General features: G+C 42.2%; 3 protein-coding genes and 1 long non-coding RNA gene across 13 annotated transcripts; 2 read left to right on the top strand and 2 right to left on the bottom strand.

Annotated features, from left to right (window-relative positions):
* Positions 1-110: 110 nt before the first annotated feature.
* LOC143259450 (BTB/POZ domain-containing protein 10-like) lies at positions 111-4,642 on the top strand. Of its 5 annotated transcripts, none has more exons than XM_076521714.1 (8): positions 111-296; positions 890-1,012; positions 1,757-1,873; positions 1,977-2,018; positions 2,153-2,290; positions 2,385-2,656; positions 3,034-3,231; positions 3,590-4,642. In XM_076521714.1, exons 1-8 carry the CDS (start codon positions 178-180, stop codon positions 4,057-4,059), a joined length of 1,479 nt encoding a protein of 492 aa, XP_076377829.1. In that variant the 5' UTR covers positions 111-177; the 3' UTR covers positions 4,060-4,642. The 5 variants fall into 5 exon arrangements, with proteins under 5 accessions (XP_076377829.1, XP_076377837.1, XP_076377838.1 ...); XM_076521718.1 differs by having other exon boundaries at positions 263-403; positions 889-1,012; XM_076521722.1 differs by lacking the exon at positions 1,977-2,018 and having other exon boundaries at positions 112-296.
* LOC117223652 (uncharacterized) lies at positions 1,023-5,291 on the bottom strand. Its single transcript, XR_013033388.1, has 3 exons — positions 4,908-5,291; positions 3,046-4,720; positions 1,023-1,836 (listed from the first exon to the last, which is right to left on the bottom strand). It is a non-coding gene; the product is annotated as an uncharacterized LOC117223652 (long non-coding RNA).
* Positions 5,292-5,473: 182 nt separating this feature from the next.
* On the top strand, positions 5,474-22,763 carry LOC117223637 (protein nervous wreck). 6 transcript variants are annotated; one of them, XM_076521643.1, is made up of 24 exons: positions 5,474-5,643; positions 10,981-11,078; positions 12,304-12,349; positions 12,444-12,529; positions 12,598-12,742; positions 12,879-13,015; positions 13,111-13,174; positions 13,627-13,755; positions 13,857-13,979; positions 14,921-15,024; positions 15,209-15,353; positions 15,445-15,522; positions 15,579-15,630; positions 15,757-15,860; positions 16,023-16,176; positions 16,256-16,428; positions 17,916-18,228; positions 18,302-18,531; positions 18,620-18,719; positions 18,788-18,937; positions 19,035-19,066; positions 19,159-19,521; positions 19,624-19,749; positions 19,822-20,194. In XM_076521643.1, exons 1-24 carry the CDS (start codon positions 5,623-5,625, stop codon positions 19,825-19,827), a joined length of 2,979 nt encoding a protein of 992 aa, XP_076377758.1. In that variant the 5' UTR covers positions 5,474-5,622; the 3' UTR covers positions 19,828-20,194. The 6 variants fall into 6 exon arrangements, 5 of the variants coding, with proteins under 5 accessions (XP_076377758.1, XP_076377755.1, XP_076377750.1 ...); XM_076521640.1 differs by having other exon boundaries at positions 19,624-20,194; XM_076521635.1 differs by having other exon boundaries at positions 5,475-5,643; positions 19,159-19,749.
* On the bottom strand, positions 20,179-22,752 carry scu (hydroxysteroid 17-beta dehydrogenase 10). Its single transcript, XM_033476045.2, has 3 exons — positions 22,612-22,752; positions 21,273-21,437; positions 20,179-21,005 (listed from the first exon to the last, which is right to left on the bottom strand). The coding sequence occupies exons 1-3, from the start codon at positions 22,618-22,620 to the stop codon at positions 20,412-20,414; spliced, it is 768 nt and encodes a 255-aa protein (XP_033331936.2). The 5' UTR covers positions 22,621-22,752; the 3' UTR covers positions 20,179-20,411.
* Positions 22,764-23,503: the final 740 nt, after the last annotated feature.

Raw genomic sequence — 23,503 nt, 5'->3', positions numbered from 1 at the left:
CTGCAACATTAGAATTTTTAATCGATAATTAATAGGTTTACTTTGTTATGTCGTTTAGTAACGATTCTGTAAATGTTGGCGAGCTAGTGCGATCTTGTAGTTTGGTCAATGCCTGTCAAAAGGAATTGTCATCTATGACCGTGCGGTGTTTCGCGTTATTCGTTTCATTGGTTTGGAATGCAACTTTCCATTAAAAGGAGAGTTCAGGTTAATTTTCAATCTTGCGGTTTGGATATTTGTGCATCGGCTAGCTGGCTTTTAAAGAAACTCGGCTTTTACCTGTCAATACCTAACATGTGAGTAATCGAAACGCGTGTGTGAATGACGCATAAGCATTTAACAGAGAACAAGAAAGTGTATGGCAGAACGTTTTGCAATACTGCAACGAAACTATTTATCATGATAAGTATATTTTAAGTATTGCACAACAATATCACAATATATTTATACGGAAAAATATTTGAAAACTTTATTACGAACCTGTCATTCTGTTAAACATTTTTACGTGATGTTTCTATTTGTAAAAACGTTTGACAGAAAATGCTACAGTATACAATTTCTGAAGTGATGGAAACTTCTACATGTTCAATTTAATTTTTATTGCATAATCTTAGTGTCAGTTAAATATTTCTACGTCCAATGAACCCAATAACATTCATGTCTTTAAAGAAATCATACATGATTATAATGAAACATTTAATAACGTTTAATGATGTTTTTATTTTAGTTGGAACTCGATAGAATTCTACATAGAGCAATAAATTTTTCCTTGGCCATTAGTTTCAGTAAATTAAATACAAATCTCTTTACTATTTATAAAAATGTCTCCAATTTAATTACTTAAGAGGAAAATAGTTGAGAATTTTAAACTTGTATTCAATCTTTACAGCTGGTCCAAGATGTCAAATCATGCAGATCACTCGAATTATTTGCAAGATAGCAGTAGCGACGCAGAAACAGACAAAGAAACAGATGATAGAGGACGACATCGTATTTATGGGAGTAGAATGAGGTACACTGTCTTTTTCGTACAGAAAATACAAGCAATTATATTTCTCGATATAGAACAAAGCAAGGAGAAACAGCGTACCTTGATTAAGAATATACAATATATTAGTAGTTTAATTTTTTGTCTCTATGATAAAAACGTTATTATAAGCTCATCTTAGATGAACGATAACATAATTGTTTTATCCACAATTTATAACTCCTTTTAAAATTCTACTTCGGTAACTATATGTTTATATCGTAGCATGTATTTAAGGCTGTTGTCATACATTATGTTACATGCATGAAATTAATTTTTTAATTAAGAACAAATATTCTTTTCTCACATATATCTTGAATATTAGATTAGATGGAAATCGATATATCGAGGAATGATTTACTCGACATTCATCCAGCATTTTACATTATTCGATACAAGTTCCTGTACTTTCTTTAACATCTTGCAATCGTAGACTTGTGTTACTCATTTTGTGTATGCTTTCCGTGCAGTTACTTACTTTTAGTTGTCTTTTCGTTGGACTCGTTTATTAAAAGAAGCAAACAATGTTGTCACTGTATAATACAAGGAGCATACTTAGCATAATCGATTCTATATCCAACAGAAAATGAAAGCAATGTTCTCATAAATAAATTTCATGTACATACACGATTCTCGATTCAAACTAGTTATCGTATTAGAATTGTAGATAATACACGATGCTTGTCGAATGCAGTCATTAGAAAGGTAATGTCGTTGTTTTGCATGTAGTTGTGGTGGCTCTTCCAAACCAAAATCTTGTCTGGTTCAAAGAGATGGAAGCAATGAAAGGCACTGTCATTCCTTCAATTCTGGCAGGCAAAATACAAATATTAATCATCAAAACAGGTAATAACTGCAGACAAAACAAACATAGGTTTTTGTACCATCATTTTGATCAGGTACACGAACGCTTTCTATTAGTGACCGATAGTATAAATTGTTTCCATAGATTGTATAACCGAAACAAAGTCCGGGCATCGATATCCGAGAGGTAGGTGTTGTTTAGAAATTCATTCAACACTTGTGCATCGCTTCCACGTGTTTTATTAGCAGAAACTTTCTGTTTGGTGCGGCCGTTAATATTAAGTATACTCGAATAGTTGCTAAAATTCTGCTTTGCTTCAGACTTTGTACCGGGGTTGCCGTTGGAAAAACTCAACAAAATCAATGTAGGGACAATTTGCCGTCGTCGGCGTCTATTATCGGTGTAAATAATCCACCAGCTAGCGATGATCGCATTACTCTTATTGTGGATAATACTGTGTAAGTATTATATGTACATCTTATATTTATACGTATATGTTACGTTAATTTGTATAACGAATTGTAGCAACATGGAACAATGTATTCATTTCAGATTTATCGTTGACCGCGCCTTGTTCACCGCACATCCAAATACAATGTTGGGAAGAATGTTTAGTTCTGGCGTAGAATATGCTCAACCAAATGAACGCGGTGAATACCAAGTTGCGGAAGGCGTATCTGCCATGGTGTTTAGAGCTATTCTTGATTATTATAAAGGTGGAATAATACGTTGTCCACCGTCAGTCGCGGTTCAAGATTTGCGGGAGGCATGCGACTATCTTCTTGTTCCTTTCGATGCTAGCACAGTGAAATGCCAAAATTTGAGTAAGTGCACGGTTCTCGTTCTGAGTAAAGCAAATTTTAAAAAATATGGAAAACACTATAATATTCCAAATAAATAATTGGGTTTCTACTTTCTATTATATCACTGTTCAACACGATATTGAATTTGTACAATAATATCGTCGTCCAAATGATCCTTACCAACAGAGTATCGAATAGCGTTTGTTACCAATTGAAATTCTTTCAAAGTTGTTTTGATATTCTTTCTAGAAAGTATAGGATAATGAGATCAGAAAAATCTTTTCATCGGTTGGACAGTGTATTCAGCGTTCGATTACGGACAATACGTAATCGTTAGAAGGCTACTCCGCAGCTCGCGTTAAACGACAGGAGACTAGAAACTAAACAATTGATTATAGGAGGGTTATTACATGAGTTGTCTAACGAAGGCGCGCGCTGCCAGTTCGAAGTGTTCCTCGAGGACTTGATGTTGCCCCTGATGGTAAACAGTGCGCGTAGAGGTGACCGTGAATGCCATATCGTCGTTTTACTGGAAGACGATACCGTCGACTGGGACGAAGAATATCCCCCGCAAATGGGAGAGGAGTACTCGCAAAGTAAGTGCGCGAACGGTAACTTTATATTTATTACTTTCTCATTTTTTCGCGACACCAAGGTTGGAAATATACTACCTTGCCACGGTATGATGAATATTCCTATAAAATAGAAAATCAATAACCACATCGACCGTGTTGTTTGCAACACTTCCGACCATATTAAATCCGCCGAGACGCAATTTCACCGTGTCAAATCCACCGATTCTGTCGGAACGATTGGAAAGATGAGATGCACGCGAAAATACATGGCTTTTTCGTTTCTAAAACATTCACAAGACAATGTAAACGCACGGTCGAAACAAAACGGTTCTCTGACAGTAAAAGTCGACCAAAGTATTTTTTTTTTACTTTCCAATAGCCGTCAACAGCACCGCGATGTATCGGTTTTTCAAGTACATCGAGAACAGGGATGTGGCCAAGCAGGTGATGAAGGAACGCTGCCTGAAAAAGATCCGCTTGGGCATCGAAGGCTATCCTACCTACAAGGAGAAAGTGAAGACAAGAGCGGGAGGACGGTCCGAGGTGATTTACAATTACGTGCAGAGGCCTTTCATTCACATGTCCTGGGAGAAGGAGGAGGCGAAAAGTCGACACGTCGACTTCCAGTGCCTAAAATCGAAATCCGTAACGAACCTTGCGGAAGCCACTGCCGACCCGGTGCTAGACGCCGGGGCAAATCCTATAGGAATGGGTCTGTTGCAGTCTACGGAACCAACCACTCAACCGGAAGTAGTGATGCCCGCCGGCCCAGAGGCGGACGCCGAAGGCGCCGTAGGATTACCGGCCGAGCAGGATCTCGGCCAAATGGCAGCCGACGATTTACTATGAAATGTTATCAAACGTTCGAATTTTCGAATGTCGAAATTTCGAATTTTCGAATGTTCTCGGCCGAACAAACTACAGAACTCAGCGAGCGTTTATGGACCGCTTCACTTCTCGCGTCAATTTCAAGCTTCAAATCCAAAGTTGATTTTCCAAAGAGGACGCTTCGCGGTGGTTTCCATATTTTTCTAAAGCAACCAACGCACGTTAGCCGAATAATGTTGCGCTTAGCGCGCGATGCAGTCTTTTTGAACAAAGGCTTAGAGAAAAGTGAGGCGAGTCGTGTTCTCTCGATTTTCGACTCTTTGCCAGTCGGAGAACAATGAAGGTCGCGTCGAGAGAAACGAGATCGCTTCTCGTGGATGGTCGTCTAGTATATCTTGTGATAGTCCTTGTACCTAGCGTTCAAATTAATTTAACAACAAACGTTGCGACCTTTTTCAATTTTCTATGTGACATTCAACGTTTCTTACAACTATTACAAATGTGTCAAACGCGAAGATAATGGATTCGTTCGGTATGTATTTGCTGCGACGAGCACTCTCCCGTTTTATACAATTAATAAAGTTGAATACCGTTTCCGAGTCTACGCTGTCTGGTTGATTCCTCATTTCATCGTAGCATTCATCCGTAGCTCGTGCACGATCGATTAAACGATCAAACATAACTGCACGGTTAATGATCGTGATCGTTCATTCGATTCGATTTTTCAAAAACAACCTAATAAACCTGTCAACGTTAAAAACATTGCGTCTATACATGTATATATCATGGGAATGTTGCGTTAACTTTGTCGCATGGACATTCACGGGACTGAAAATCGCGCTAGTTCAAACGACTGGCCATTATCTTACCAAGAATATCGATCTTTCCGAAATTCTTCGACGCTCGGTTAACTCGAATAAATCGCAAATTTCTCCGAAGGTGCCCCTCTCGAATCGGTAATCTTGACTCGATAACGTCGCCCGTCGACTATCGTTCCCAAAAAATGTCCAAGATCGAAAGTACGAAGTCGGCTGCCTACACCTGCGGTACCTAGAAAACGGTATTTAGAAAATTTCGATCTTGGCGTTGTTCCGGTAAGCAGCTTCGACAGTTCTCTCCGCGTATAATTCTGCGAGTTTCGTTTTCCGAAATCGTTGAATATTTTAGAGACGAATTTGTTCGTGTTCGTCGGTAAATGCCAGAGAAGAGGAGGTCAGGGCACAGAGTGTGCGGGTGGCGCGCGAGAGCCGAGTCGAGCCGAACCGTGGACGCGTCGAAGAGGGTTGAGAGAGGGTGCGTGGGAGAGTGGGGGGGAGGGGCAGTAGGAGGGTAACGAGAGATCCCGAAGGCGTATCATCGAGAGGACGCAGGCGCGTGTGCGATCAATAAACAGGCTAGTTCGGTCGAGGGCAGGAGAGCAGTAGCGTACGAACACGCGAGCTGTGAAGAGGGTGGTTGCGCGTTCATTGTTGTGTGTCGGGTGAGGCGTACGAAAACAACAGAGCACCCCTCCCCGGCCCGGACGGTGTAAAACGGGCTGCCAGCGGTGAGGCTGCGGAGCAGGCCGCTCAACGCTCGTCCAGCATGCAACCACCACCAAGAAAAGTAAGAGAAGCCGAGTCGCCTAAGTCAACCACTATATCTATTCTGGAATTCGTACGTCCGATCGTTACCGAACGCTCCTTCTCTTGCTCGAAACGTCTTCAACCTCGTTCTCCGTCCTCGTCTCTTTTCACGTTACGCTCGTTACGCTCTTCTTCCGAGCGGACCCCGTGCGCGCGCGCGCTTCCGCCGACTCCTAAGAAGCCTTCGCGGATCGCGAATCGCTAGTCCCCGAGAATCAACGAACGAAATTAACTTTCTCTCTCTCTCTTTCTCTCTCTGTCTGTCTTGTACGCCGTAAAAATCAGCTGAGAAAAATTCAGCCAACTCTGCGAGAACTCCGCGGAGAACAAAACGAATCGTATCGCTTCGCTATTAGAGGAGAGAGAGCATGGTTCTCGGAAGGTGTCACGCGACAGCAAGATCACGGGGGCCCGAGACGGACACCCAGTCTTGCCTTTACGAGCGATCGAGACGGTCTCGTATCGATCTCGCCCCGCAGACACGTCTTACAGGAAAATTGACGTAAAGCCAGCTCGAACGTTCGCCACGATGGGAAAATCGATGCGCGCGGTGTTCGGGACCCTCGTTCGTTTTGCTCGCTCGCTCCCGAGCCTACACGCCGAAAGCTGACCTGAAAATCCACGAGACCGGCCAAATATTCGGATTAACAACCCGCCGAACACCGGCGTGTGACAATGTATTTCCGTCACCCCGATTCTCGAGGTGAATCTCGTAATCGCACGTCGCCTACGGCGAACCGGTATCCGCCGAAATTCCGACCTTTCCTTATATAACAACGCGGTCCCGGCCGTCCATCCAAATCGATCCTGAATTTCGAATGTAGGACAATTTTCGGTGGCCATGTTCCATCGTGATCAGAACCACTCGTGCCATCGAGTTTTCCGAAATGCGGATACTCGAGCCGCTTCGGATCGATCGTTTACATTCCTACGGTCGAGCCGAGGCACACCGATTCATGGTTAAACGATCCCGCAGCATCCCTCTGGAGTATCGTGGCCCGACCACACACATATCGCGTCGAGGGTTCGTTCGTTTATTCTGCGAGCCGGAGAGAGAGAGCAGAAGCCCTCGAGCGCGACGGGTTTGATTAAAGGATATCTCCCTGCTGCACTTTCCTCGCGCAATAATGCAGCCTTCATTATGCATGCTGATAACGATTTCTTGTCGGGGCTTAATTTTCCTGGCTGTAACGCGCTAGCTCTGCTCCACCGATGCTTTTCACGTTTCGTACAAAGGATAGTTCGAGTTTCGTCGTTCGGCAAATAGCTTTTAAGAGCGTTTTGAAATTCTTCTAAAACGTTCCCGTGCGGCGTTCCTTGAACGCGCACAGCGTCGCGTCTCCGCGTTGAATTATTCCTGCGTTGAAGATAGCGTAATTGCGATAATACACGACCCGCAAATTTCTTCTACTCCGGCCGTTTAAAAGTGGCACCGTCTAGACGGTGAAATCCTCTCCGATTCTTCTGCCACGTTGGCCAGCAATTTACCACTCGGTGAAACCAGCAGTCGTTCTGTTTTCTGTCATTTGTACTCGGTCTCTTGGTGAACGTAAACGTTAACGTTCGGATTGCAAACCACGTTCGATCGATTCTCTCTCGTTCGAAGAAAGTTTTTCCGTTAACGCGATACTCTTTGTCTCGATCGAAGAGTGCCGTGCTCGCTTCGCGAATACAAATGGCAGCCGATGGAAGAACCAGTTGTCAAGTATTTATTCCGATTATATATCTTCCGTGTAAGGTTCAATTAATACTGGGAAAAGGCCACTTGGTCGACACCCCTTATTAGTTGCACACGCGAACGAGGCTGATCAAAGGAGGAGCAGGGGTCCTTGGGAGGACCATGCAGGCCAGGTCCCTGTGCCTGCGAGGGCAATAAAATTTACTGACCTATTTGTCGGGTTACGCGACCCGTCCCTTCGCCTCCTGTTCCACGACAATAAAGTTTCGTAGTTAAAGATCCGGGGATTCCTGACCCACTTCCACTTGTCGAATGCTAGTCACCCGATAAGAATCCAGAGAGAGGGGGAGAGCAAAGAGGAAGGGGTGAGAGAGAAAAAGAGAGAGAGACCCTCCCCGAGAGCCGAAAGAGAGAAAGAGATACGCGAAAAAAAGGGAACGCGAGAGCGTTCTCCGCGTCGATGCGAGTTTGAAGAACACGCTTCGACTATGCTCCTCTCGCCACTCTGTTTATTCTTTGCACTCGGGAAGATTTCTACGCCGCCCACGGCCGATTTCGTGTTTGTCGAGTCGGTTCACCCTCGCGCGAAGCGCATTCCGCCGAGAACAGTTCCCAAACGAGGACCCGCTCGAAGATAAAAACGATACTCGTTCGGCGGACGAATCTTTTCCGAAGGAACCCCCGCGCAAGGACTGGCTGCATCCCTTTCTCAAGCTGCCGGAAAGGCTCGGTGTCGGCCTCCGCGATCGATAGGGGGCTTTTTTCAAAGTAATAAATGTCTTTGTCGCGGGTGTCCCGGCTATAAATTTCCTTTAGCACGGGCCTTTCATCCACAACCTGAAATTCTTCGCTGTATCACGCCACTTTGTCGAGCCGGGCTGTTTAAAAGCCCGACCTTTCCGTCTCTTTTCTAACACCCCCTCCCTCCTCTCTCTCCTCCCTTCCTCATTTCGTCACTATTTCGAATTAAAGGAAAATTAATCGCGGACACGGGCGAAGCTCGCCGAGCCGTGCATTCGATAAATTTGAGAAACGAAGCTTCGCATTTGTTCGCTTTAAATGCGAAAAAAAATATTTATATGATTTATTCGAACTACTAAAAATGGACTTCGCGGAACCGAACGTATCGGGTCGGTCTTATTGTCGCTCTCGGTCCGGTTTAACACTAAACCTATCGCGGTCGAAGCGGTCGCTTTCTTATTTTGCAATTCTGAAAAGTTCCGAGACTCTTTCGTGGAAAACGCTCGAATAAGTTGTATTATTGGAGCAAGTTTTATAATAAAAACTTTACGAATTCCAAATAAATTCGGTCTTATCACTTTTGCGAAACAGTACATGCCAGTTAGTATTACTGCTTGGTAGGTTTTGGTGTTAAACAAATTGTCGTGTATTCGAGTTACGTGTAACTCGAATGCAGCACGCACGGGCAACGTTCGTCCGTAAGCTATCGCGTTCGCCGGTGGCGCATTTCAAGACGTAAACGAAAAATAATTTACGAACGAGCGAGACAAACGAATAAAGGCAGTTTAACGATCCACGTAACAATGCCGGAATCAGCAGTCGTGCACACAGCGATTACGTACGTACGAGCCTTTAGACCGTGGACGCATTCAAAAATGCAACGCCTGATGTTCAAGGAGAATCGATAGACCTGTCAGAATTTCAACGCGATCGAACGGGGTTACCCCTTTGTGCGAATTGATTAGCAACGATACGTGCGCGTATCGCCTCGCGTCGCGTTGTTGCGACGCGCCACGGCCGGGACTGTCTGGCCCAAAATCTCCTATACTACTTGAAACTTCCCCCTTGGCATCGAAATTCGGCGAATTCGTTGCGTAAATGGAATTTCTAAAATTTGCAATAAAATTAAGAATATCAAATTTGAAATAGTATTTACAATATCAATTACAATAATTTGAATCAATCATTTGAATCTTCTTCATTCCTTTTTCTAAATTGTTAACAGTGAAGTGTGTAACTTCGACAAATGTTTCGTCTAAAATTTGCAATAAAATTATGAATATCAAATTTACAATAGTATTTACAATATCAATTACAATAAGATCTAAATAAATCGTTATTTGAATCTTCTTCGTTCCTTTTTCTAAATTGTTAACGGTGAAGTGTAACTTCGACAAGTGTTCTGTCTAAAATTTGCAATAAAATTATGAATATAAAATTTAAAATAGTATATTTACAATATCAATTACAATAAGATTCTAAATAAATCGTCATTCGAATCTTCTTCGTTCCTCTTTCTAAATTGTTAACAGTGAAGTGTAACTTCGACAAGTATTCTGTCTAAAATTTGGAATAAAATTATGAATATCAAATTTAAAATAGTATTTACAATATCAATTACAATAAGATTCTAAATAAATCGTCATTCAAATCTTCTTCGTTCCTCTTTCTAAATTGTTAACAGTGAAGTGTAACTTCGACAAGTGTTCTGTCTAAAATTTGCAATAAAATTAAGAATATCAAATTTACAATAGTATTTACAATATCAATTACAATAAGATTCTAAATAAATCGTTATTCGAATCTTCTTCAATAAAATTAAGAATATCAAATTTACAATAGTATTTACAATATCAATCACAATAAGATCCTAAACAAATGTTAACAATCGTCATTTGAATTTTCTTCGTTCCTCTTTCTAAATTGTTAACGGCGAAGTGTAACTTCGATAAATGTTTTCGATTGTTTTAACAGGCGAGTGAGATTCTTGTGCAATGTATTTTATTCTTTTATTTCGTTCATTTTTGAATAGAAACAATTTAGTATGTCTCATTCGATAAATACGAAGTAAATTATGCTCGAAAACGAACCAAAGGCACAGCAATTGATCACCCTTCAATAACCAGCTCCACTACCCTACAAAGATTTTACACCTTTGCATAATAAAAATTTTACCTTTAACGTTGCTCGATTTTGTTAGTAATTATGAAACAATTTAGAGCGGGTCAACAATGTTCTTTATATTTGACCTTTTCTTTGGTAATGCAATCTCTCGCTTGAAAATCCGATATTTCGTATCGCGCAACCCGATGGACTCGGTAATTAATTCGCAAGCCACTCGATATCCGGGAAATTCCGGCACGTCTAGAAGGGAGACGTTTGTTTATCGCTCGTGCTCATAAGAAACGCATTGATTTTCCGTAAAGCCCGAGTTGCACGTACGAACATCGAACGTGTTCGCACGGACGGGCGTTGATCAGAGTTCACGGGGTCAATGCGAGCCTCGATGCGTAAAGGGATCGCCGATGCAGCTGCATGTACTACAAAATTGAACTTGACTTCGAACAACGTCGCCGTTGATTAAAGCGTCACCCTTGTTAGTTCCCCTGACCGGTAATTATCGGATGCCGTGCAAACGACCAATAATCGAAGCGGAAAGAGAGACAACCTTTTATTTTCCACCCGCTATGCCGTGCCGGAACAACTTGTTTCTGTGCTGAGAAACCGAGAGCTAATTAACAAATCGCATATTTTCCTCTTAACGAACGCGTCTCGTCGCGTCTCGTCTCGTTTCGTCTCGTCTCGTCGCGTCGCGGCATCATCGAAAGTTGTCAGCCGAAGAAAAAAAAACAAAACAATTGATTCCTCGATTCGCTGAAACGTTCTCTGTTCCCGCAGGGAAATTACGCAAAATTTCTGAAGAATGTACACGCGGAGCAGGCGGCCAAGTTGCAGGCGAAAAATCAGCACGAATGCGACCTTCTGGAGGATATTCGGTGAGTCCCGTAATTGTGTAAAAGGGGATTAGATAAAAGACCTCCGGAACACTCTAGTAGGTGCCTCCGGCATTTCGCGTCGTCCGCGTCTTGTCGCGTAAGCAGTTTCCGTTTCTCTTCGACGCCGACCGTACTTTTACTTTCCAACGGGGGACAAGCTTGCTTCGATCGCATTCATTCTCGGCGAGGGGACCGTGAATCGAACGCTCCCGGTATCTCGTCTGCACGCGCGTCCCGACATTGGTCAGAAATTTCCGGATCGATTCGATGATCGCGCGGCTCGCCGTTTTTGGTAACTGGGCACCGCCGCTTTGCGCGATGTCTTATCTGTTAACGTCATCGGAGCCTCTTTCGCCTAAAGTCTATGCCGCAGTCCGTTAACGCCCCTCGGTGCCGAACGACGCGTACAATGGCAAATAGGAACGGTTTTACGATACGCGCGAGTCGCGCCGATATTCCACGTCTGTTTCATTAATCCACCGATACGTCGCACAGATACGACACACACAGATATATATATATATATATATATATATATATATATATATATACACGTTCGATCGTTTAACGCGAAATTGATAGCTTGACTGCGACCGTTTACGCATGCATATTCATTGCGTAAGGATTTAAAGAGAACTAGAGTCGGCAAACACTTTATTTCCCCTACTCGAACCGTGTACCGCAATAAACAGGGATAAAATAGCAATAACAGAATGCAGTTATTTAACACGTTCGTCGTCGCGTCACTCGGATCTGGGTGACGAGTATGCTTCCGTGGAGATCCCGTCACCAAAATGTGGGTGACGCTCTTCTTATTCAATTTATAGGACTTTCAGTTGGATTTTAAAAGGAATAAAATGGAATAAGCACTGAAATATAAATATAGGATATCCAACTTAAAAATACTAAAAATATTATACTATATACATATTATATTATACTTTTTACTAATTTATATTTAGTATAACACATTACATTATACTATGTCGTAGTTCTTTCTACATTTTTTTTCGTTTCTTGACGTTCAGGTTATGTCAAGGTTAAATTTATTCAAAATTATTTATTTAAAAAATGTATCGCTCCGTTTATGTTTCGGTGCTCCATCGGTCGTATTTGGGCCCCGCGAGAAACTCAACCGAATTGCGCTGGGCGACGAACGTGTTAAAATCGTAATTGCATAATTTAACACGGACTTCGTCAAATTCTCTGTCGACTTTCTTTTCAGCAACTTCACGATAAAGAAATCCGCGATCGAGAAATCCTATTCGGAGGTAAGTTGGTTACGTACTATGAAATTCGACTCGGCTCGAAGTCCACTTATTCGATGGACTTTCGGTGAACGTTCGCTAAACGGTATTTTTACAGGCGCTCCTCAAAATATCTTCCGCCTATTTGAACAAGAAAATCCCGTACATTCCGGACCTGAAGGTCGATGGCGGCGACGAGAAATGGTAAGGTCTCGTTTAGAGCGACGCTTGGCCGCTTCGATAACAGTTCGGGCTGATCGAAATCGTTTCAGGAACATGTGGAACGTTTGGCGGACCGTGCTGGAGGAGAACGAGAAGCTGGCCAGAGCTCGGCTAGCGGCCGTCGAGGTTTTTCAACAACAAATTGCCGACGACGCCAAAAGCTTGAAGATGCACAAACTCCAAATTTCAAAGAAGGTACGGGTCGATAAAACGTGTACATAGACAATGTCCAACGGTCCTGAAAGTTCAAGGTTGAGACTGTAATATTCTGTTAGCTTTCCGAATCGTTTAAATTCGTAAAAGCAAACTGACGGCGCGAATTTTGTTTCAGGCGATCGACCAATTGATGATAGTACAAAAAGAGCTGCAAATGTGTGTGCAGGACGTGGATAAAACGAAGAAGTTGTACTTCGACGAGGAGCACAGTGCTCACGACGTCCGGGACAAGGCAAAAGACATCGAGGAAAAGTACGTTATTCGTCGATGTTTTACGATTCGGTTCGATTTCATGATCGATCGACGAGCCTAACAATGCTGTGTGCACGCTTGATGATTATTTTCAGATTAAAGAAAAAGAAAGGATCTTTCTTTCAATCGATAACGTCGTTGCAGAAAAACAGCGCGAAGGTAGAACGAAACGAATTAGTACTACGATATTAACTGATCGAATATACAGGGTGTCCCAAAATTATTATACAAACGGGAAATGAGGGGTTCCTGAGGTCATCATCAAAAAAACAGTGAGACCAATGAGAGGTGAGATTAGCTGGCGCGAAGCGGCCGAGCCAAAATGCGAACATTTTCTCCGATCATTTGGCGCGAGACGGCCGAGTCAATGAGCGGAACTGGGCTCCGCGCGCTCGTTGGCTGGGCCGCCGCGCGCCAGCCGAGCTCGCCTCTCATTGGTCACTGTTTCTCGTTAATAACTCGTAAACGAAGCAACGGATTGCATTTTCGCTCAGAGAAAAGTTACTTCGAACGACCTCAGGAACCCCTCATTTCCCGCTTGTACAATAATTTTTGGACACCCTGTACAGCACGCGAGACAGTTTTTGCATTAACGTGTCGATGCCCCGCAGGTGAGCTCGAAACGCGACGCATTGGAGGAAAAGTCAACGGGAGCTCGAAACGATTATTTACTTAGCCTCGCCGCTGCGAATGCCCATCAAAAAAGATATTTTGTAGTCGATTTACAGAACACCATGCAGGTCGGTGGATTCGATTCCCTATGCTTCCTCCCTCGACCTTCGACCTTTGCCATTGTTTACGGAACCATAATATTTTTCCCGTTTGTCGCACGTTTGAACAGTATTTGGAACAAGGCGTTTACGATAAGGTAGCCGAATATTTAACGCTGATGGGTCGTACCGAACTCTTGACCTGTCTGGCAACGCAGAACAGCTTCACGAAAATTCGCGACCAAGCGCAACAAGTGAGTAACTCGTCCGACAGACGATACAACTGACATAGAAAACGTTGATTTCAATCGCTGCCAGTAGAACCAATGCGATCGGTTTCATCCCCGGTTAACAATTGCTGCGACAAGACGGTTCTCGGTCGACGCGCTGAAACTATTTCTTCTTCGCTCCATATAGGTTATACAGGATGTCTCAAACATGTCTCGTAATCCGGAAATGGAGGGTTCCTGAGATCATTTCAAGCAACTTTCTCCTTAGCGAAAATGCAAACCGCGGCTTCGTTTACGAGCTATCAACGTAAATCAGTGACCAATGAGAGGCGAGTACGGCTGACGCGAGGCGGCCCAGCCAACCAGCGCACGAAGCCCAGTTCCGCTCGTTGACTCGGTCGCCTCGCGCCAGCTGAGCTCGCCTTTCATTGGTCGCTGTTTTTCGTTAATAACTCGTTAACGGTGCCTCGGAGAAAATTTTGGTAAAGGAAGAAGTTGCTTCAAATGACCTGAGGAACCCGCCTCTTTCGAATTGCGAGACAATTTTTTGGGACACCCTGTATAATTTAAATAATATAAAAATAATATAATATAATATTATTATTATTATTATAACGCGCGAGTAGACCGAGCCAACGAGCGCGCGACGAAGCCCAGCTCCGCTCATTGGCTCGGCCGTTCCGCGCCAGCAGAGCTCGCTTCTTATTGGTTGGCGTTTTTCATTAATAACTGGTAAACGAAGCCGCGGTTTGCATTTTCGCCAAGGAAAAAGTTACGTCAAATAACCTAAGGAATCCACCATTTCCGGATCGCGAGCCATTTTTTGGGACACTCTATAGATAATCAAACGTCGTGCAAACGCAAACACTTGTCGGTTGGTTGGTTTGTTCGATGATAGATATACTTGTAGTGGTAAACACGGAATAACCGGAACTCCCGTGTTGTTTACGTCGCTCGTGTTGCAGCTCACTAGAGAGTACAACATTCAGTGTTGCTGTTTGTACTATCCTGTTTTGAAGCAGCATATAGAGTACGATTTCGAGTGTTGCGACAACGATCCGGTGGATAGGTCCGTGAGTCACTTACTGGAATCGAATTGCAATATATTAGGGGGATCGGAAAGTTATGTCGTTTGTTTACATTAAATTCAAGCAGACAAATATGCGCAGAAACGACATTACTTTCCGGTCCCCCTTAATATTACGAAACAACAATGATCACGCTAGCGGTGTGGACGATGCCATTGTTTGCAGGATAACCGCCGATCACTCTGCCGCGGCCACGCTCGGTAAAGAGGCTCGTCGCTGGTCGACGAGAATAGCGCGTGAAGTAAGCAGCATCCGGGAGAACAGTAGGAAATTGCAGAATTTTATTCAGCTGAAAGAGTCCGGGCAAAAGGTAAACTAATCCGACGGCCGATACTGTCCACGATCAACAACAATCTGTACTTGGGAGGAATAGTCACTTTTTGCTAATATCGGTTTTACAGACTGATCCAAACGATCCGCAAGGTCCGGATTTGGACACGAAAATCGACGAGCTGAAACACGCAATACGACGCGCAGAGGTAAGCTTTCCGGGGAAATTAACATTCTCTTTCTTACGTGTTCTCTTGTCCATTAGACAGCTAAGCTGAAAGCAGAGTCGAGAATAGATTGCCTTCGGAACGGCGGAGGTTCGTAAATCCGTTTGTCTACTCGATTAAGTAGTCTACCGATTAATAATTTTACGTGTCTCTGTCGTCAATGATTTGTGTCGACGCGAGCATCATCACCACCGGTCATTCTCATTGTTTCTTCAGTGAACGTCGACGAGTGGCTGCAGGAGGTCGAGACATTGAGCGTGCAGGACATGCCACGCTCGGCCAGCTCCCTCTCCGTGAGGACGGACGCTTCTGGAACTGCGGTACTGCGATCCATATTTCCTTACGACTTACGCTAATCCGTGGACGCGAATGCCGATATCCTATTTTCTTATTTCTCTCGTATCGTATTTGCCGTATTCGACGGCGAATGATCCTCCAATGAACGGGAACAATTAAATCATGTTGTTTTCGTCATGGTACAGGAACATCCGTCCTCGGATTCGTTCTACGATAGCGACGGGGACGGTGGAAGCGACCTGACCACCGTCGAGCGGCCGGGCAGTGTAAAGAATACTTCTCAGCAGGAAGACGAGCCTATCGACGAAAGACAAAGGCACGACAGCGAGGAAGTTGACGGTGAGCGTGTAAATCGATACGAAACGTATACATGGAATACATATTAGAATAAGAATTGTACTTTTGATTTCTACCGCAGCGTTGCTCGAGCAAGAGAAACAACGAATAGAGCAGCTGACTGTAGGATGGGACGATCCAACGGCTGTGGACTGGGACAACGAGGAGAAAGACGAGCAGACGGAAGTCCACGAAACAGAGGAGGCGCCTCCTGCGCAACCGATTTACAAGTGCACTGCGCTGTATTCGTACACGGTACATTGGATTTCTAGCAATTGTTATTAACACGTGAAGTGTCGCATGTCAACTCTACAAATTCCCATAATATTAACCTTTTAGGCACGACGCGCCACTATAGTGGCTTCCGCGGATGTCATCTCTCTGAACGACGCGCCACTATAGTGACTTTCGCGGATGTCATCTTTCAGAACGATGCGCCACTATAGTGGCTTTCGCGGATGTCATCTTTCAGAACGATGTGCCACTATAGTGGCTTCCGCGGATGTCATCTCTCTGAACGACGCGCCACTATAGTGGCTTCTGCGGATGCCATTTCTCTAAACGACGCGCCACTATAGTGGCTTCTGCAGATGTCATCTTTCAGAACGATGCGCCACTATAGTGGCTTCTGCGGATGTCATCTCTCTAAACGACGCGCCACTATAGTGGCTTCTGCGGATGTCATCTTTCAGAACGATGCGCCACTATAGTGGTTTCTGCGGATGTCATCTCTCTGAACGACGCGCCACTATAGTGGCTTCTGCGGATGTCATCTCTCTGAACGACGCGCCACTATAGTGGCTTCCACGGATGTCATCTTTCAGAACGATGCGCCACTATAGTGGCTTCTGCGGATGTCATCTCTCTGAACGACGCGCTACTATATTGGCTTTCGCGGATGCCATCTCTCTGAACGACGCACCACTATAGTGGTTTACTCTAGTAGCTCACTTGGTCATCGTTTGAATCAAATAATCGTCTTCATATGCATTGTTTCACACTTCTTTTGTCTTCACATCGATTTACGATATACAGACTTATCTTAACAATATAACTGTTAACAATATAACTGTATCTTAACAATATACAGACACTCTGTACAGTACATATCAGACTCTGCCGTCCAGAGAAATAGCCTCGCGCAGAATTCAGCCGTACCTAAAAGGTTAAAGTCATCTAATTAATGTAACCGCAGCTATAGAAAGTTAAAATTTACCGTTAATTTAATCGTTAGTTTAAATCAGATGTTAATTTGATCGTTTGGATTCTAAATATCCTAGTAACATTCAGTTTGTTTCATATACAGGGTGTTGCGAAAATGTCTCGCAATCCGGAAATGGGAGGTTCTTGAGGTCATTTGAAGCAACTTTTTCTTTTGCAAAAATTTTCTCCGAGGCTTCGTTTACGAGTTATTAACGAGAAACACTGACCAATAAGAGGCGAGCTCGGCTATCTCGCGCCAAATGAACTCGTCTCTAATTGGTCACTGTTTTTCGTTAATAACTCGTAAACGAAGCCGCGGATTGCATTTTCGCTAAGGAAAAAGTTGCTTCGGGTGACCTCAGGAATCCCCTACTTTCGGATTGCGAGACATTTTTGGGACAATAAAAATTAATTTTAAAAACTAGTTAAAAATAAGTGCTACCCATATGTGGTAACCGACGCAACACTCACTGTCTTAATTGAACTCTCGGACCGTGAATCACGAATGTCAACGATCGTTGTTGCGAATATCGTTGCAGGCGCAAAATCCAGACGAACTGTCGATTGTTGAAAGCGAACAGCTCGAAGTTGTTGGCGAAGGCGACGGGGATGGTTGGTTGCGAGCTCGCAATTATCGTGGCGAAGAAGGTTTCGTTCCTCAAAATTATCTCGATGTCGAGCGCGAGTCCGAAACCACTTCCGGTTTGACTTCCCAGGGGCCGGGACTCGTCCATCAGATATCCTTCTCTTCGGTGGACTACACGATCGACGACCACGACGCGGTCGATCCTGATGCTAATTTGCAACATGCTATTGTTTCGGAAGCAGCAATTGTACAAAATCATATAGGAGGTAATTATCAATGATCCTTCGATCGAGCACAAGTTTTGAGCTATCGGTAGATCGAGTGCTAGCTGACCGGTAGTTCTTGTTCTCGCAGAACCCGAGCAGTTCTGTATCGCCCTTTACGATTACGACGCTACGTGCGACGAGGAGGTTAGTTTCTACGAAGGCGACGTTGTGAAAATTCTAAGAAAAGATCCGCACGACGTCGATGACGGCTGGTGGGAGGGAGAAATTCGCGGGCATCGAGGATTATTCCCCTCTTTGATCATGGAACCGTGCGCTGCCGACGGTTCACCTTTAACCCCGCAGGTTATATTACGATCGATTAACAAAACCTGGCTACTTTCGTCTACTCGATATTTCTTGATTCAAATAAATTTCGAAATGTTCTTTTCAGGAGAACATAACGCCACCGAGTTCCGCGCCTCCTGTATTCACCCCGCCCGAAGTTCCAGAGTTTTTCTTGGAGGACGAGTTGACACAGGGCATGATGAAAGGTGCTAGCTTTACGATCGTAATCGAATGGAAAATTGGAAAATGTCTTATCTATGTATTGTTGTTCCAGTGAGCGCAGAAATGCAGGAGGCTGAGCAAATCGCTAACGCGAACGCCGAGCAATCGCAAGACGGTTTCGTAATAAATCTTTCCAAGGACCAGAAGAGCCATTATGGCTCACAGTTTGAGGAAGACGGGTCCGAGGGGCCTGGCATCGTAGGTTAGCAGAACTGATTTTGATTCTAGCTATCGACTAACATTTCTTAGTTTTATTTCGATTTAATCCGTGACTGAATTTACACAAAACTGCCGCTTAGTTGTACAAGTATCGGATGAATCTGGAATGAAGGTAAATATAAAGATAGTTAAAAAGAGAGAAGCGAGATCAGAACCCGTTACGTTGTCGAAATCTGTTGACCGTTGTCCGGTCTGTATTTACAGACAGATGAGGAGAAAGCGAAGCCGTCGGTGACCACCGAGAACACCGACGACGACCAATCCAAAGATGAATTTGGATTAGGCGTTGCTCAGATCGTAATCACGGCTGCGACCCCCATGGAGGAAGTCGAGCACCCTTTCCCCGGGATGGAGGAGGCTGCCGACGACACGGTCAAGTCTACCGAAAGCTCTGAAGGTGGTGATCTGCCGTCTAGCGCCACTACCACTGACATGAACGAAAGTGACTGCAAAGAGACCACCGTTATCATGGATGAAAAAGAGGATCAAGAGACTACCGAAGCACCGGAGGACATTGAAGAAAAGTCAACGGTGGACGATTTGCCAGCGGATTCGGCACCATTTCCGGTTAGTAGCAGTTCCGGCAGCGAGGCGGACTCGACGACTGGGCCGAGCACAGGAGAAAATTCTCAGTCGATACCGTCTCGCGGCACGGTGATTGATGTACAGGAACAACAACAGCTACAGCAACTGGAACAGGAACAGGAACAGGAACAGGAACAGGAATTGGAACAACGGGAAATCGAAACAGAAGAAATCGAGATCGTGCCGAAGAAAATGGTGATGGCAGGAAGGGCAAGTATTCCAGATGAATTACAACCCGACCAGCTGGAGAAGCTGCAAAATCTGAAAGAATCGAATGCCTAGGATTGACTAGACCTCGGAGAGGATCCCGATTATCCTGCCTTAACAAATAAACTGGCTCTTCCGAAAAATCATCAAAATAAGTTTCAGCATTTGCTGGAATTCTGGAAATCTCCGGAGGTTATTGGGAGGAAAGACTAACCGGGAAAGAATCGATAGAAACGGGGAAACAGAAAAAAGATACTGAGCAAATTTTTATGTTAATACTATGTACACAACCTTTTTGCTAGACGATACTCTAGTGAACTATTTAAAACAAAAAAACGAAAAAACAAATGAAGGGTGTTGCGACTTTTGCAACATATTTACAAGACGTTAATTGTACAGAGCCATAAGGTAATAAAGAGAATTGTCGATACCTATGATAGAATGGAAACGTTTAGTTGTTCGTGTACATTTTAAGAGAATTATAATGGTGTTGCATGTACTAACAAAGTTATTCGTTTTCATTTCTCTTGCATATACATATATTTCCGTATATCTTTCTGTTTGTCCTGTGTTACATATTTTTCGTTTTGATAGAAATGTAAAGAATCCCTTATCCGATCTAATGTTCAGACAATCACTCGACGTTTGCCTGCTCGCATAAATCCTTAAGCCGGCATCCTAAGACCACCGTCTAATCTAATCACTTCTCCATTCAGAAGAGGATTCTCGATGATATGTTGCGCCAACTGAGCGAACTCGTCCGGTTTACCGAGCCTCGATGGGAACGGTATCGTTTCTTGCAAGTATGTACGCACTTTAAGCGGTAATGCTTGCAGCATAGGTGTTTCCATTATACCAGGCGCTATCGTGTTGACGCGAATCCCAACCCTTGCCAAATCGCGGGTCATCGGTAGGGTCATGGCAACTATCGCACCCTTACTTGCAGAATACGCTATCTGACCCATTTGTCCATCGAAAGCCGCAATACTCGCTGTGTTGATCACCACTCCACGTTGTCCGTCCTCGTTCTGCTTGTTCTTGTACATAAGTCCTACGGCTAATCTGATCACGTTGAAAGTACCAACAGTATTTACGTTTATTACTCTATGAAAATCTTCTAAACTGTGCGCACGTTCTTTATTGAAATTGTAAATCCTGTATGCGACAGCTATTCCTGCCGCATTCAACACGACATCCAACTTCTTAAACTTATCCTCTGTTAGAGCCAACGCATCCATTACATCCTTCTCCGACGTCACCTGTAAGCAAACAACTTTTTACAGCAACATCCTATAAAATAATCGTTGCGTAATGGTCACGATAGCTTGGTTCAATTTATTTACAGATACGATATTAATATCAGCTATCGAAACACTAGAAAATATGTTGTCCTTCTACAACTACAATCATTATTTCCTGCTCTTTCAAGTGCTAAATTCGTTATCTGCTCTTTCAAGTGCTAAATTCGTTATCTGCTCTTGTACAATTTATATTTTGATATTAATACTATTTTGGCAAACACTTACATTCATTGGTGTAAATAAAACTGATTCTCCTAATTCATTAGCAATATCGTGTCCCTTGGATGTAGGTAAATCAGCGATAACAACTTTGGCACCTTCTCTTACAAATCTTTGCACGGCTCCCAGTCCTAGTCCAGAAGCACCCCCAGTTACAAGAGCAACCATTCCCTGAAACATACATGTCAATTAGAATATTTTCAATTAAACACTTATATTTGTTAATCAATTTCGAATCTGCACAAAGACTGTTATTTTAACATTAAATTATATTCTGTGCATGTTACTAAATGTATACATATATATACAGATATATGGTTATACAGATATACAAATGTTTAATATACAGCACTTTTAAATTATCTGTACGTTATACACAATATATTTTGCTTACTTTATTCATTATCATCTTGCACCATTAAAAATATTGGAAAAACAACAATGGATAAAGTAAACACAATAATATGTGTATCATCTTTTTCTAAGAATGTTCATTATAATGAGAAAAGTATACTCGTAAAATAATAAGAAGGACATGCGTAAACATAGTAAATAACAAAACATGGACCAGTCGCTATTAATTACTATGAAACAATTTATAAGATTGTCAATTAATCATTGTAATGTTCCATATCTTTTAATCTAAAACATGGAAATTAAGAAGCAACAAGCTTCTTCATTGAAATAATTACCTATACCCATTATTTTACATCGACAGATCATTTATTTAATACCTTCCTACATTATGTTCTTTCATAATTACCATATAATTAATATCAGAATAATTTCCCTGTCAAGTTATTGTTTGCTATAACAAAGAGTATAATAAACATTCTTAAGTGTAATGTGACTCAATGTTACAGTAGACTATTTGCCCATGTACATATTAATAAACTGTTTCAACTTAAATACAATGTCTTTAGAAAAGTATGTGTGATATAAAATGTCCTTACACTTTTTCAAAGTCATCTTATTATGTATAATACAATATATGTTTTTATTACACACATATATATTATATATATATATATTATTTAGATTAGATAAAAAGTAATTATCTAATCAAGTTAATCGATCAGCATTTTATATTACAGGATATAAGAGCTCGCTACACAGAACTATGTTACAGTATGTATGGTTTTGCAATAATGAGCACTTTCAAAAAGAAAAAAGTATTTTTTCTATGGACATGAGTTTAAAAACATAAGAATATATGCACATATAAAGTAATATAAAATTATATATCGTTCGCATATATTACGCTAATGTGTGAGTATTACTCGCATTTCATATGATATACGATAACACGAACTATAGTTCTCATTATAGAAAGTGTGACACTTACCTTCAACATTTTGAATAATTCGAAAACAACGACACACGGAAGAACAAAGTAGAAAGATATTGGAGGACTCAGTCAAGAAAGACGATGAGAGAGAATCGTTTGGTGGTTATAACGCGTGCCGGTTCTTGAATTCAAATGAGAGCTAACAGGAGCTGCAAAACAGCAAAGTACCGAGATCATTCTTTTATTCAGGCGAACTTTGGACTGCACGATCGTTCCCTACCACCTCATGAAATTTTATCGGTGATCCCGGTCGCTAAGGACAAAACAAACAAGTAGAAAAAATGGCAAGTCAGCTCAAGTATGGTATTAGTATATACGTCTGCATTTGGTATTCCTTTTCTACTAGACCTGTGTAAATATAAATACATGTACAATGTGTATCAATGTATACTAAATAAGTTTGTCGTTTTCACCTCTGCTACGAAAATTTTATTGAAGAAAATATATATTGTTCGTACGATCAAAATGATTACAAAACAACACGTTTTTAACTTCGTAAAAACTGAAAAATAGGTATTCTTTACTACTGTAATTATCATTATCATAATTCCGCTGCAAAGGTCATCAAAATGATAACAAATTTAAACTGGCTACCTTGTATTCTCAAATCGTTATCTACACGTTGATATCGAAGTCAAAATTCCACGATATCTTAAAATAAAATATTTATGTATCAGTTATGTTATTTTTATTTTGAAATGAATATATTACTTTTTATTGCATATTGCTTTTAACGTTTTATACATTTAGAATAACGTCTAACATTTCACATTTCTTTGTGTAAATATATATTTATAGAATATTGTTAATAAATTTCTAATTTATGTACTGATATCTTTTTAGTTATATATATATAATCTTGTTAGTTACGCTTCAATGTTTATAAACA

Source organism: Megalopta genalis, chromosome 1, assembly GCF_051020955.1.
Source record: "Megalopta genalis isolate 19385.01 chromosome 1, iyMegGena1_principal, whole genome shotgun sequence".
NCBI lineage: Eukaryota > Metazoa > Arthropoda > Insecta > Hymenoptera > Halictidae > Megalopta > Megalopta genalis.
This window is presented reverse-complemented; position numbering and strand designations above follow the sequence as displayed.